Here is a 15,793-nt window from a genome sequence, read left to right as displayed (position 1 = left end):
GAAGTTACGCAAGAAGATAAGCTTTATACCCCAACTCCAACGAAATATCACACTGAACGTGAACTGAAAGGTGAGTCTGAAGAGAAAGATAACCACTCTTCGACGTTTCCTGCTGGTAACCCGCCCAAGAAGTTCCCCAGTCATAATCCTGAAAGTAGAAGTGATATGCAATAGCGCTCAAACAGCAGACCGTTGCTCGTAGCCGAGGTGAGAGTGGTTCTCTTGCTAATGAAGATGGCAGAAAGCCCCACCCGGCAATTCCTCTCCATCGCGAGTTGTGTAGACCGGTGGTAACGCAAAACGTCCTGCCATAGTTTGTTGTTGCCCTACTTTGGACTTGGGTTCAGCTAAGCGATGTCTAGCTGTTCCTATAGTACAACTTGTACCGTTAGTGACCGCGCTTGGCTCTAGGAACGTGCTCTCTCTGTATCTTCGTCTTCCACTCGCACTTAACTGGAGTGACGGACAAAAGTGCGCGGATCTGCCATGTGCTCCAAGAGTGTGCATCTTAGTACCGCCGTTAGGATGGATTCTTGACGTTTTGGACCTTAACCAGTGAGAACTATAACATCGAGTTGATGGGAGAAAATGACATCTTACGGTGAGACTTGCTGTTCTTCTTCTTCTGCCCGTTGGACGACCTCGTGCGTTATGTTTTTTGTACCTTTTGGAATTGTATTTGAGCCACCTACGTCGCTTTGGTATATAGAGAGATAATTTTATTGCGTCGAATTAATTCTACCATCATTCTTGTCTCCGATACTTTGAAAGTGCAAATAAATATAATTTTGTGTAGTTTTGTTGGAAAATCTTCAAAGGGAAAACAACTGGATATATTTTGGTATTTGAAAATTTTCAAAACATTCCCAAATTTTTCTTCTGAATTATCACCTCCATAATACAAAATCACCTGAACATGAACATGGAAGAAAGAATCTTTTATTTATTGCTGACATTTTTCATGGAAGCTTATAGGGGTATTCAATAATGGCAGTAAAAATTCGCTTTATGAAACTATGGCACTGGAGAATTTTTCATTATAATTTTAACAAGTCAAACATTCTCAATGTATTCTTTCATGGAACGTTAACTACAGAGTTGGCCCCTAAAAACGAAACAGCGGCTTTGTAGATCGGCAGAACCTAATTTATACAGGGTGAGTCCTTGACTCTTAGAAATTTTTCAACAGTAAATTCCTAAGGTCAAAAGAAAACCTTTTTTTCTCTACCATTTTTTCCGAATCGGCTCGGTTCAAAAGATACAGGCTGTTGAAAAATCATAAACAAAATGTTATTTTTAGTTCTATCTCACAGAAGTTTTTATCGAATGAAATTAGTTTCAGAATATAGTTTTTCATTTATTTGATGAATCTTTTCCGAACATAAGATATCACCCATGTCTTCCAGTTTTCTCATTATGACCATTAGGTACCAAAAAATACCAAAAATTCAAAGATCCCAAGTCTTGAAACTGAGTCGGACGCTATCTAAAGAATACATAGTTGAACGTTTTGTAAAATAAAAGCATTTCTCATATTTTCTCGTAAAATGCGCCGTTTTCGAGTAATTTGATATTCAAAAATCAAAAATATCTGTGATTTTCGGAAAATTGCGTACTTTGGCTGAATGCAAGTCTGTTTAAAAGATCCACAGATATGTAGTGTCATAGATTTAGATCGTTTTTCTGAAGGGTATTTTGTTTCTACAGGGGTGGCATAGCTCTTTATGAAAACCTAAAATGGCTATATCTTTTTATCAGGGCCGAATCGAAAGAAATGTCATAGGGAAAAAGTTTTTCTTTTGACCTATAGAATCTTAACTTCTAAACATTCTTATAAGAATGCTTAACTCAGGATAGAAAGGCCTCTCAAATGTGTCACTTACCCCATCTTCCTTATTCAAAATGTTGGATTTGGCGTTGTAACATTAACGGTTGATACGATACGATTTTGAATTTGATCTTAAGAGTTGTCCCTCTGAAACAAAATATCGAGCGTTTTCATATATGTAATTCGGTTCTGTCGACCTACAGAGCTTTTCGTTTTTAATGGCCCACACTGTATACCAAACTGGTAATCGAAACAAATCAAACCAAAAATAGTAACCTCTGTTCCAGCAGTACATACACCATCAAGTTTAGTTTTCTTCTTGAAGGAGTTGTAATAAATGTTGATTGGATAAAATCGCAAATATTACAGATAAAATAGTAAATTGGATAATGAAATATTTGTTTACCTCTATAGGCCAACAATTTTCGATACATCCTCGTTCCTGAATAACCCCAAAAAACATGACCCTGCGAAATGAGGAAGTCTCGGAATACAATGTCAAACGCCTTTATCGCCCTAGTGTTTATATTCTGATACCGAAAATTTGGCGAGCAATAAATTCGCGAATTCACCACATTGGAGTTCATTGACCGGCAATGAGCAATATTTATGTGATTCTCCGAATTTCGGAACATCATCAGGACAGAGTTCCTTAATTATCTAACGATTATGAGGATATTCCACCTATATAGAGTTTGGTAGAGTCAGCATCCTCAATTTCCCTTTCAACGATATTGTTTTTCGTTTGGAGAGAGTGAGATTAAGGTGTAAATATTTGCCAGGATTTTGGGAGTTTGAAGATCACAAAGTTCAAGTTGAATTTGATTCTGTCTGTTATATGTATCATCTCAGCATATTTTCGAATTTTCTCATCGTGTCATCGTCGATTTTATAGAAATTCTACTTCTTCGATGATTTAGAGAATTTTTCTAGTAGACATGTTTTTTATGCTGGTTCATTGGCTTGGCTTCAAATTGTAAATCTTTCACAGCTTATTGTATAGATTGCACAGGACTTAATTGTTAATATTATTGAAGAAATGATGTCGAATGTTTCTTCGGCTACTCTATTTCAAACCTGTTTTATACTGGCATCTTCATCCTGAATTTTCTTCGAAACTCTGCGCAACAACATTTTTTGCATCCTAACGCTTTATTTACCAGCTTCCAGGAATTAGAGGAGTATCATGTTACATAATTAGACGCTGAACAAAATATTCCAGCCCCTCTAAATGTTGACTTTTTATGTAGATTCCTGACAAAGAATAATTATTATCTGGTCTATGGCTCAGAAACTAAGGAGGACAAAAGATAGCTTTTAGTATTGAAAATAAATCGTTTTCTGACAAAGGCCCTTATGCATTGATATACTTCCTAGAAATTCGTATAAATCCGAATAGATACAGGGTTGGGATGAGGTATGAAACCAAATGAATATATTTAAAACCAAAAGGACGATGTGCTTGAAACTTTGCTGGGAAGGATACTGACGCATAACTCATCTGATGTGACTACTGTACAGGGTGGGCAAATTTCGATGTTTTAGCACTACAGCTTTTAAACCAGAGGAGATAGACAAATTCTGATACCCCATTCTCGTTCTCTTTTTTTGAGAAACTTACAATAGTAGTGGTGATTCTTGGTCACTTTCTTTTGTTTTCGAGTTATAAGCAAAAATTGGAAAAATGGCGATATCGAAATAAATTTATATCTCCGCTACTATTGATGATAGAGCTCTGAAATTGAAACATTATACAGGCACTTTTTTACGTAGAATCCAGTGGCGTGCTCGCCTTTTCAGCAGGATTTTTAATTACGAAGCTATGACCCAAAGTTATGTTTTTTTAAATGGGAACACTAGTTTTCTGTGCGATTTTTTGAAAGCTTAATTTTTACTGATTTCAAAAATATATAACATCATATGCTTTGTATTTTTCCAATTTTTGCTTATAACTCGAAAACAAAAGAAAGTGGCCAAAAATCACTACTACTATTGTAAGTTTCTCTAAAAAAGAGAACGAGAATGGGGTATCAGATTTTGTCTATCCCCTCTGGTTTAAAAACTACAGTGCTAAAACATCGAAATTTGCCCACCCTGTACTTCCGGTTTATTACAATGTACTCATAAATAAACGAGTACTATCTAGTAGATAACTGATTCCAAACCAATTAAAATTCTAGGATTGGAAATGGTTCATTCATGTGAGAAAAATCGATTGAAATTTCGATGATGAGGTGTGAAATATTTGACGTTCACAGATAACCTTACAACATTGTCGTATCCAGAAGAGAATACTGAACTCCATAAATGAGCCTTCTTGATCTGGATGATCAACGTTACTTTCACTTTTTCGGTGTTTCGAGAAGTTATAACACCTCCGAACTTTCTCTGGCTTTCGGTACCTACGGCTTTCATGTTTTCATTCGTCACTTATGAGTCACTTTAACCTTTCCAAACATTTTCGGAGATTTAAATTATACGCGGAAAAAATAGAACGTCACTTTACATGCGAATCGTGACAAATATAAGAATAATGTATACCTGTCCTTCTCACACTATAATTTCTGTTGTACACAAAACACTATAAGAGATAAGTAAAGGTAGATAAGTTTATTTTGTTGACTTCAGTAAACGATTGACTTAAACAGCAATGAAATACAATGTGCTACAGTCCAAGCAAGAAAAACATACTCTTCAACCGTACTTGAGGAGAAATTTTTGTCTAACTGATATAGTTCATTTGGATTCAATATTCCTACTCGTATTTCCTACATGTATGCACTAAAACAAGACCACAGTAACCCCAATTACTTTACTTTAATTTACCTACAAGACCGAGTTTCAGGACATTAATCTTCCAAGCCTGAAACACTCCAAAAAGTTCTAAGATTAAAATCTAAAATCTACACACGCATAAACTCACCGAAAACATAATCTCACACTTTTACTGTGAATATTCTTTCACGTGACTTATAAAAAAACGAAATAACCTCGTAACTAACTTCCAATCGAACACAACAACAATTCTCATACATTATTCACAGATATCTGTCAAAGGTGACTAAATATCCTCAGATAGAGTTATCGTTCGAATGCAGAACATTTCAATAAAGGTGCCCTGCGAAACAATGCTATTTTAACGGCATATAGGTGTACTGGAGTTTTCAAAGATGCCGTAACGTTATTTGCGATTTCAATTAAACAAAACGTGATAAATAACGACCAAGTGTCTTGGCTTATAGAAGCCGAGAGTACTAGTCATGGAATTCATTGAAATGGTACTCAAGGTTCAGCTGTAACCTTTGTTCAAGAGTATCCGTCAGTACTGATGGAACGTAAAAAACTTTTGTTTTCTACCGAAGGAACACAACTGAATTAATCTACATCCTTATTTCCCAAGACTTCGTGAAAGATTGGAATTGATTTTTGTGTTACATAACCCGAGCGTTTGAACCCTATTCGTTTCGTATATCTTTCATTTTACATGTCCTGGTTTTCTCAGGAATTTACTGGTATCTTTTGAATTTTGCACAGAAAGCTCCACTGCTAAATGAAGATTGTCGCAAAAAGCATTTCCACAGCTTCTGCTTACTTAACTCAAACTTGCGAATTGGAGAAAAGATATGAAAGATCTTGTTCAACTAAAGATTGAGGCTAACTTTTGAAACTATGAACACATAACTAAAGGTTATGGAAGTGCAGCAGGTTCGTAATTCGCTCCAGTCATAAAACTTTTTCGTAAAATCCTACTTTTGAAACGAAAATTCACGGATATATGAAGTGATTTGAAAACAATACATCAGTGTGTGTGAAACTTCCCAAGTTTCAGGGGCAATTCTACAGGAAGAAGCTACAGGGTAGCATGACATAATAACCGATAGAAGTTGCATAGAAATTGGAGCAATGGAACCTACGCACATGCGTGAATCTTTTCTACTCATTCGTACGCGATAACAGTGATAAGGACGATAAACAGAAAAAAGGCGAATTGAATAACTAACGACAATAACAACCATTGCTTTAGTTGTGTATTTTATCGTATTTACTACATAATCTTAAGGTCAGTTCGTGAACGGCCAACCATTATAGTTTGTTCTCAAAATTCGCCTCATATTTCTATTAGTTGAGATGCGGTTTCATTGAGTGCGCTGAGTTTTATTTGCGTATTGTGTTTTGTCCTAACCTGACTCAATGATCTTTTTGGAAAGTCACAATCGTTTTGCACAAGGTACTATCAGCTAGACCACCTTTTTTATATCTTTTTTAGTGATTCTTCTATCTAGTACAATTGGGCAGATCAGTTTCAAATCCAGTTCAATACTTTTTGGGGGAAACTAGTGCTCAATCAATAAATTATGTATATCGAATGTTTGATGCAGAAGCAACTCTGAGTGGAGATCTTTTTGTCTACTTATATTTGCTCAATAAAAAATAATTGTTCACAATGAAAATTTCAATTCCAGTTTATCATATTTCAATTTTGATCGATTGGTTTCATTCTGATTCATACCAGGCGCTCTGCTATTGAAAACCTTTCACAATTTTACTGCATACAATCTTTTTACCCATAAATTATTGCATTGAAATGCTGTGTAACCCCATTCTTCCATAGTAGGATCTAATAGAACTACATTGCCATAGGTACCATGAAAAGTGGAATTGTTTTTTCGTTTTAATGATGCATTTTAAGGGTTTACACCACAAAAATTCAGGAAAAACCTCAAATAACACAAATGAAACCAATCAATGCTCGAAAATGTCTGTGTTTTTCACAACATACGAGGATGAGTACGTTCATTTGTAACATAGAACGTGATTCCATTCAATTAGGGGAAAATTTAAGGTGAATTTCCCAAAAATCCAAATTATATCTACCTTTCAAAACCCAGATTCGGATCATTTCAACCAAGTAGTTCACTTTATTTAAGTTGATAAAAGAATAGCATAATCTATTTTTCCCTCTTGAAGAAGCATACAGAAAATGAAATTGGGTTAGTTAATCTAAATCTGACTGAAATGGAAATTAAGTTACAATGGACTTCGAGCATCAAAATTTCTGTGTCTGAATGGGAAAATTCTAACCAAATTATAATATGGGGGAGATAAGATTGAATGATAAAAGCGATATTTTAGAACCCATACGTTCATTTTGCATCGATGGCTAGCTAGGTGGTATTCAAATACCAAACATACTGAATTGTGCATTCAACTTTTACTTGAAATAAGTAGTTGGAATGGACTTAGTTGATAGAACAAGCATTATGAACAATTCATTAGTTTTTTTGGTCAATTTTTGCGTCAATTATTTAGAATTTTTAGTTCATTACCGCCTGGCTTCAATTATTTACATAAATCACTGACGATATTCTATTTCTTTCGTGATAATTTATGATTGAATATACTAAGTGACATAGAAAACAGAAAACTCAGTAGTAATGCTGCTTCAATTTGTTCATCATGACAAGAGTAAGAAGACGGTTGAATTTTACTATATTTATACCGGGTACAAATATTTTAACAGTAGATTTTTGAGGTCAAAAGAAACACTTTTTTGCTATACCATTTTTTCCGATTCAGCCCTGATAAAAAGATATAACCATTTCAATTTTTCATTATCAGCTGTGCCACCCCTGAAGAAACAAAATTTCTTTCAGAATAACTAGCTAAATCTATGACACTACACCTCTGTGGATCTTTTAAACAGAGTTGCATTCAGCCAAAACAAAATACCTAATTTCCTGAATATCACAGATTTTTTTTTACTATCAAATTACTCGATAACGGCGCATTATACGAGAAAATGTGAAGAATATTTTTATTTTACAAAACGCTCAAATATTCATTAGATAGGACCATCTTAGTTTCAAGAGTTGGGTTCTTTCAATTTTTTGTATTTTTATGGTACGTAGAGTCATTCGGGACAACTGTGCGCACTTTTGCCTTTCAAGCCATACCCTGTTTCAAATGTTGAAGCTAGGAAAATTAACACATATTCATAAGATAGAGAATTTTCTAATCTATAAGAAAACATCAAAAAGCAAACAAACAAAAACGTTTTCTTTCCGCAAAAAAGAATTTAATAGAGAAAGTCGGAGTGCGTTCACATGCCCCGTATTGCGGGTAAGTGTGCGCACCCTCACGGGGTAAGTGAACGCAGTGCTTAGTGAACCACACAATCAAAACAAATTACAAAATAATGTCATCAAAATGTTACAATATTAGAGAAATGCTGTTTATTGTCAATACAGAAGCGCCTTTTTACAAGCAGTGCATTATTGTTCGTGCCACAATTCTTGGTGAACACAACACTTGATACATTCCCCTGTTGGTGGCTCTTCATATTTTTCTGAACAAATAGGACAATATTGATCGAGTCTTAACCAAGAAAATCAACAATGTCATAATTTATTCCTCACTGAACTAATGCCCATATAATGAATCTATGCGCACACTTTGACGTTCTTATAGAGTTGAGCAGCTAAGAGAACCTAAAATTTTTTATTATATATTTAGATTAATATGCCCATGATCGAATAAAATATTGTTTAACACTGAGGGATTCGGGACTTGGACCTGGCAGAATTTGCAGAGATGCTAAAAATTAACAAGAAAACTAGTGAATTTGATTGATTGCAAATAAAAAGTTAAAAAAACGTGGCACGGCGCACTCCTATGGAAAACTAACATGGCGATTCTGCGCCCTTGTTTCATCCAAATGAACCCCTTTATCATACATTGCATAGTCGAGATATACGCACTGCGCACACTTACCCACTGCGCTCAGTTACCCCGAATGACTCTTATGGTCATAATCGGAAAACTGGAACACGTGAGTGATATCTTGTGTTCGAAAAAGATTCATCAAATAAATTCAAAACCATATTCCGAAATTCATTTCATTAGATAAAACCGTTTTTGAGGAAGAACTGGAAATAACATTTTTTCATGGTTTTTCAACAGCCTGTATCTTTCAAACCGAGCCGATTCGGAAAAAATGGTAAAGCAAAAAGTGTTTCTTTTGACCTCAAGAATCTACTGTTAAAATATTTGTACGAATCATAGACTCGCCCTGTGTACTGGGTGTTCTGTTTTCTGCGTCGTTTGATTCAGTTCGTTATTGTATAAAATTAATCAAAACATTTAATGGTTAAGCCCTTGGTGAATTTTATTTTATTCCAGCTCTAATCGCCATATTACGTTTCCAGCAGAAAAACGCAAATAATTACCGCCGCTGCACCGTAATTAGCAAATAGTTATATAACAATATCATAACGCGCGATTTCTAGGTTGAACCCAATTAGGAAACGAATTTCGCACAAGCAAATTTCGAAACGTACGCGATGTCAACGTTCTACGAACCTTGATATTGTCGACTTGTTGGATTGCCAAATTAATCTGTTATAAAAGTGAAAGCGAGCCCTCCTTTTGAGCGTGCCGAGTTGAATGTCAGTGTCCAACCTGAATCTCGAACCCGTTTCGGCGGAGCATTTTTCACGGGATATCCAGTGCTGCGTGGGCCCCCCTTTGTTTTAGTCGCGACCTTTCCAATATAATTGAAACCGTACGTTCATGTCGTCGAAAATATTGACGAGCAAAATCGTGATGCATAACCTTCCTCAATAAACGAAAAAAAAAATTGAAGCCAGACCAGTGGAACTGGGGATTAGAACGTTCGAAGTTGCAAAACGAAATTCTCTTGAATTCAAATTGAAATTAGACGAATATAGTCAAAGATAGGCCGCTAGAGATGCGGGAAACAGAGAAACTCAGCCTCCGTTGGCCCTATCAAAACCTAGGAAAGTCCCCAAAAAGATGGGGTCAGTTAAAAATTCGTCAAGACCGAACGGTTGCGCTGAGATGGATGAAATTCTCAGATTTATTACTAGAAGAGTTGCTCTTTCAGAGTATGTATCATATCTCTATCTACGATTACTTTTATTGAGAGATAAACTGATAACCGACTCGCAAACTGATCTTCAAAAAAATCCTGAAAAAGTGGGTTCAGTTAAAAATTCGTCAAGACCGAACAGTTGCGCCGAGATGGATGAAATTCTCAGATTTATCACTAGGAGAGTTGCTCTTTCAGAATGTGTATAACATTTCCATCTGCAGTTACTTTTATTGAGAGATAAACAACCCGAAAGCTGACCCTCGAAAAGCCCCAAAAAGATGGGTTCAGTTAAAAATTCGTCAAAACCGAACGGTTGCGCTGAGATGGATGAAATTCTCAGATTTATCACTAGAAGAGTTGTTCTTTCAGAATATGTATCACATCTCTATCTACTATTACTTTTATTGAGACATAAATCGATGAACGACTCGAAAACTGACCTTCAAAAAATCCTGAAAAAGATGGGTTCAGTTAAAAATTCGTCAACACCGAACAGTTGCGCCGAGATGGATGAAATTTTCAGATTTGTTACTAAAAGAGTTGGTTTTTCCGAATATGTATCATATTTCGATTTACGTTGATTTTTCTAGAAGATTCGCGTGTCCAAAGTTGACCTAGATTAACCCTAGATTTTTCCGAGTTTTGAACTAAGGATTTTCATCTGAATATCTAGTCCAGGCTTTCTAAAACATTTTTTAATTCATTTATGAAAATCATGTTAGGCTAAAAGGTTATCACTTACCCCATCTTTCCTTTTCTAAATATAGGGGTCCCCCTGTAATCAAAAATAGATATAGCAAACAGATCTAGAAACTAATTAATGAGCGACGAATTCTCATAGACGTAATATTCCTATCATCCTAGCCGAGCCTTGAAAAATTGTTTGTTTCTATGTTACAGACACTCGCTGGTTCCAAGTTATCGGAATGTACCCGATGAATAAGGCCAAGTTCAAAAGAATTTTGGAACGTGGCGAGAATTAAATCTTACACTCGGCCAAGTTTATCGAGTTCGATTTATGAAAAGGTCTTTTGTTTGGATATACATAAATATACCGTCCTGTATTCACTCATCAATCTAATTCACAGTTAAATCAAGCGGTGGGAATGGTAAATGAATTTAAAATTCTCTTTAGATGAAAAAGCTTGAATGAGATACTTTTGTTTCCTCTGAATCCATTGATGTCATTATAAATATCTAACTGTACAGTTAGTACGAAGAATTGAAGTGCTTTTTTTGTAATTCAGAAATCAAATGATTAAAAGAGGTTGTTGCTTCGATAAAAACTTACAATACTGAATGTAGACGTAGGCCTTGAGGTTGTTCATGCATTTCCTTGAATAGATCCCGGAGAACTTATTTGTGGAGCACAATGGATGTATCAATCAATTGACATTTTTTAAGGTCCCTATCCATACTTGATCTGCCTCCCCTACACCTACACATGAGGAAATGCAGTTTGCTGTAAGCAATGAGAATATCTCTTAAGGAGAATCTCCTTTCCTGAAACTGGGTTGGACATATGAGGATATTGAATCAACTGGACTCAAACCTCTTGGCAAAGCCATCTGATTTTATGCCAATCATCTTTGCCAATTCATCCTTTGAAACGGTCATAGCTGACCGTCCTAGTGCAATAAGTTTCGTGAATAGTCTGGACAAAAAGTCATCCACGTGGTTCATTGATGGATCAAAACCAGAAAGAGGCACTGAAATTGGGGTATATGGACCTAAACTGAGGATCTCTAAAGCCCTGGGAAGTGAACCCTATATGTTTACGTATGCGCCCAGGAGTGTCTTAAAATGAACCTCAAAGTTAGGGAATCACACTGCCAGGGATCTCTGCTGACATGGGAGTGCCGTAATACTATAAAGCAACTGGCCAGAGGAAATAAAGCGACTCTACTATGGGTACCAGGGCATTGTGGTGTTGAAGGAAATGAAAAACCGTTGAACTTGCAGAAGAGCATCAAGATTAGAACCTGCTGGACCTGAGCCTTTCTGTGGGCTTGGGAAATACCAATATGGGGCAGCGATCCAACAATGGGCGTTGAACAACAGAATAACCTTCTGGAAAAGCACTCCTGGACTTAGTCAGTCAAAGAAATTTGTGATGATTTCACCGACCTACATTGAAAAACTGCTAAAGCTGTCACGAGCTGAGCTTCGGGTGATGGTGAGACTGCTGCCAGGGCACTGTCGGTACAAATATCAGTTGTACCGTATGAGAAAGTCAGCAGATGAGATTTGTAGGCTCTGTGGATCAGGAGCAGAAACAGCTGAAAACATGGTATGCAAGTGTCCACAGCTGGCGAACCTAAGAACCACTCAAATGGGGAAACCGGTCCTGGATACTCACGAGGTAACGGCCAAAGCCCCTAAGGATGTTGTCGGTTTTATCAACACCATTGACAACCTCCTTGGGTTCATATGAATGAGTAGGGTAAATAACAAAAGATCTTCATGGTCGCAGTTCCCAAAAGGATAACTGCTATCAACTTCCCTTCCCCAGGTGTAACTGTTCAGGATAAAAATGTTTGGACACTCGTAAAATAATCTAATATGGCGTCAAGTTGCATGTGCTGCGATGACCAATGATACCTACAGGATATCGACAACGTGTTCTCAGGAAACCCAGCCGCTCCCAGACTGTTGCACTCTACCAAGCTCTTGAAATTTAAGACATATCGAAATGGCAAACATGGTGACCGGCCATGAAACGTGTTTCATCTCTTGCTTGTGCTCAGTCACTTTCACCTACTCTTGTCCATTTGAACCGCGGTTGTGAAGTTCACAATCCTCATCTCACCTTGACTGCAATAGTTTACACATTTCGTAACCTTTGACATTTGAAATTGCTGCAACCTGTTTTCCGACAAAAATTATCCGAGATAGATTTATAGAAAATTACGGGACCGTATCCGTCTTGCAGATTATTCATTTGTGCGCTCCTAGGCTACGCCTAATGGTTCAGGAGCTATGTGAAACGGTTTTTATGACCTCTGTAGGCTTTCCCACACAGATACATACATTTTTGACGTTTTAGCTCGTTCTGTCCGGCGTTTCTGTTTATCATTCGCTACCAATCTTTAAGGAATCTCTTGATTATAACTGGAGATTTTCAATTCAGTCACACTTTTTAGCTATAAGTGGGTACTGTACTCTACACTCAGGCAGAGTGTGAGCATCATCTTTCATTTAGTTCATTTTACATTGCTCCATTATGTTTTGCTTCTGCTTGCAAACACAGTGAATGGAAACATCGGCCGAACAAAATATGATTCAAATTTCGCATTGAAAGTGGAATTTCTCGTGCCAAAGCTTTTAAAATCTATCCTAACACCCATGGTGATGAAAAACATGTGTCTATGAATGGCACAGAGCATTCCAAAGGGTTCGAGATATGCTTGGAAGATTCAACAACTTCAACTGAACTTAAAAATGCAAAAATGAAGACAGCGACAGCTCAAAATCATGGTTTAGTTCAGATAGAGTTAGCTGCTGAAATTTTCGTGTATCATTAATCAATTCCTACCTTTTTAAACGCGTGTTTTTGGCATTAAATGCTCTCTGTTCACATTCATATTATATTTCACAAAAAATTTTGAATTTTACCTTTCTTGCAGGAATAATGACTCTGACGCGTGGACCGTGTGAACTTGACAAGATGAGCTTATTTCAGGATTTGAAATTGAAGCGGAGGAAAGTTGATTCACGTTGCAGTAGTGACGGTAAGATTTCGAATTTAGTATATATGCGAATCCACAAATGCTTGCACAATTCACAATGTTTTGGAAATGAGATTGATTGCGTTTGCATTTGAATTGGCTATAGTTCATTGAAGCTTTCTTTCGTGCCATGAAATGAAAATAAACGTCTTTATTTGCACCGGCCCATTCGCCATTTTGCAACTAAGCTGTAGTCTGGAAATAAAATAAAATAATGGACGCTAATATATCACGAACGCTGTTCGAAAATTTCTACACAGTTTACTGTCATGTACTCGCTTCTTTAATCGTTGTAATTATTATCATTAAGTATTAGAAAATTATTTATAAACTCATCGAACTATCTATCTAAACCAGCAATTTTAAATTTGAGAGATTAATTCACTCAACAAAAAAAAGTTTTGCAGTAAAATAACTTTTCACTACTAAGTAGTAGTTTTCTACTCAGTAGTAGAAATTGAAATCGAAAAAGCGATCTGAAAGGGTCTTTGTAAGTAGACTGTGTGGAGAAAACTGAACACTGATTGTTTTGCTGTCATTAAAATGTAGATTTTCGAATATGCTACGATTACTTATCAAGATCTCATCTCAAGAAGACTTCCTTTCCTTCATTTGTACAAATTTTCCGTTGAAAACTTCCACAGCAAAGATTATCTCGTTGAAACTTGATTCGCAAATGTTGTCAATTTTTTCAAATTCGATTATACTGATTTTCGAACAAATAATACCTACTCGTTAAAAGATTAATCCAATATTCTCATAAAGTAAGATATAATAATGCTGAAGGTCAATTAGAATCATACGTTTCGCTCTCGCCCACCTGAAGAAGCTTATATATAGCGAAACAGGTGAAATATTACACTAAATTTGTTCTATTGAAAATCACACCATTAAATCTTTTCCAGGCAAATTTTATAACATACGAAATACGTTTCGACAACATTATTTAGAACAGGATATTCGTTAAACGTTACTAATTCGTTAATATTTTAACAACGCGGTAGTCTTTGCTTTCAAAACATGAATCAATGCTTGAGCAGGGAATGTGATTTGCGAATTCCAACTAGGGATGTGCAATACTTCTGTCGTATCGATTGCGGAATGTTCATTCGAGAATCGTTCATACAGGTACAGATTCCTAGTTTTCGTTGCCATTTTATTTTTCATTTTGCAAAAATAGTCAGAGTTGTTTTCTATACTTTGCCCTCGAATTTTTTCTGCTCTGTAAATCATTGGAATTTCGGAAACTATGGTCAACACCTCTAGATGAGCAGAAGATTTAATTGCTTTCAACTCGTACAAATATTTTAGCAGTAGATTCTTGAGGTCAAAATAAACACTTTTTTTCTTTACCATTCTTTCCGAATCGGCTTGGTTTAAAAGATACAGGCTGTTGAAAAACCATAAAAAAATGTTATTTTTAGTTCTATCTCACAAACGATTTTACCTAATGAAATGAATTTCGGAATATAGTTCTTCAGTTTTTTTATGAATCTTTTTCGAAGGCAAGATATCACCCACGTCTTCCAGTTTTCTCATTATGACCATTACGTACCATAAAAATACCAGAAATGCAAAGAACCCAAATCTTGAAACTAAGTTCGAAGCTATCTAATGAATATTTGAACGTTTTGTGAACTAAAAGTATTCTTCATATTCTCTCGTATAATGCGCCGTTTTCGAGTAATTTGATGTTCAAAAATAAAAAAGTATCTGTGAAATTTAAAAAATTTACTTCGGCTGAATACAACTCTGTGTAAGGGATCCACAGATATATAGTGTCACAGGTTTAGCTAGTGATTTTTAAGGAAATTTTGTTTGTCCAGGGATGACGAAGCTCATTATGAAAACTTAAAATGGCTATATCTTTTTATCAGGCCTGAATCGGAAAAAATAGTATTGGAAAAAACTGTTTCTTTTGACGAGAATCTACTGTTAAAATATTTGTACGAGTCAAAAACTCACCCTGCATATTTCATATATAATCTAGTGAATATCAATAATTCAGTATACAGGGTGTTTCCAAATTAGACGTGAACCTTGGAGGAGGTGTTAGTAACACTCATTTGGTGTCGTTTGAGCCATATTTATTGATAACCAAAAAAAGATATTTGTGTTCTTGTGTTTTTCAAAAAATTTCTCACCTTACTTCATTTTTCGTCAATTTTTTCTACGTTGACCAAGTTTGATTATAATTTTGGATTATTTTCATCAGAAAAAGATATTATACGTATGAAAAAAGCAAAACTATCCTGATTACCCATTCACTATTTTTCGTATTGGACATTCAAAAGGTTGTTTATAAAAAAATCTGCTGAAACAAAACTAGTGACTGCATTCTAACGA

At 35.9% G+C, this 15,793-nt stretch overlaps 1 protein-coding gene across 6 annotated transcripts in view; it reads left to right on the top strand.

The window, feature by feature from the left end:
• Positions 1–15,793, top strand: part of LOC123315538 (hormone receptor 4) — a 56,349-nt gene that overhangs the window by 30,202 nt on the left and 10,354 nt on the right. For 3 of the 6 annotated variants that reach the window (XM_044901268.1, XM_044901269.1, XM_044901270.1), the window contains one exon: positions 13,346–13,450. In XM_044901268.1, the coding sequence (XP_044757203.1) occupies positions 13,351–13,450 (100 nt within the window). In that variant the 5' untranslated portion in view covers positions 13,346–13,350. Of the gene's footprint in view, positions 1–304; positions 602–5,976; positions 6,057–13,345; positions 13,451–15,793 lie in introns of those variants that run through there. The other 3 variants (XM_044901266.1, XM_044901265.1, XM_044901267.1) reach the window with 3 other exon arrangements.

Source organism: Coccinella septempunctata, chromosome 6, assembly GCF_907165205.1.
Source record: "Coccinella septempunctata chromosome 6, icCocSept1.1, whole genome shotgun sequence".
NCBI lineage: Eukaryota > Metazoa > Arthropoda > Insecta > Coleoptera > Coccinellidae > Coccinella > Coccinella septempunctata.
This window is presented reverse-complemented; position numbering and strand designations above follow the sequence as displayed.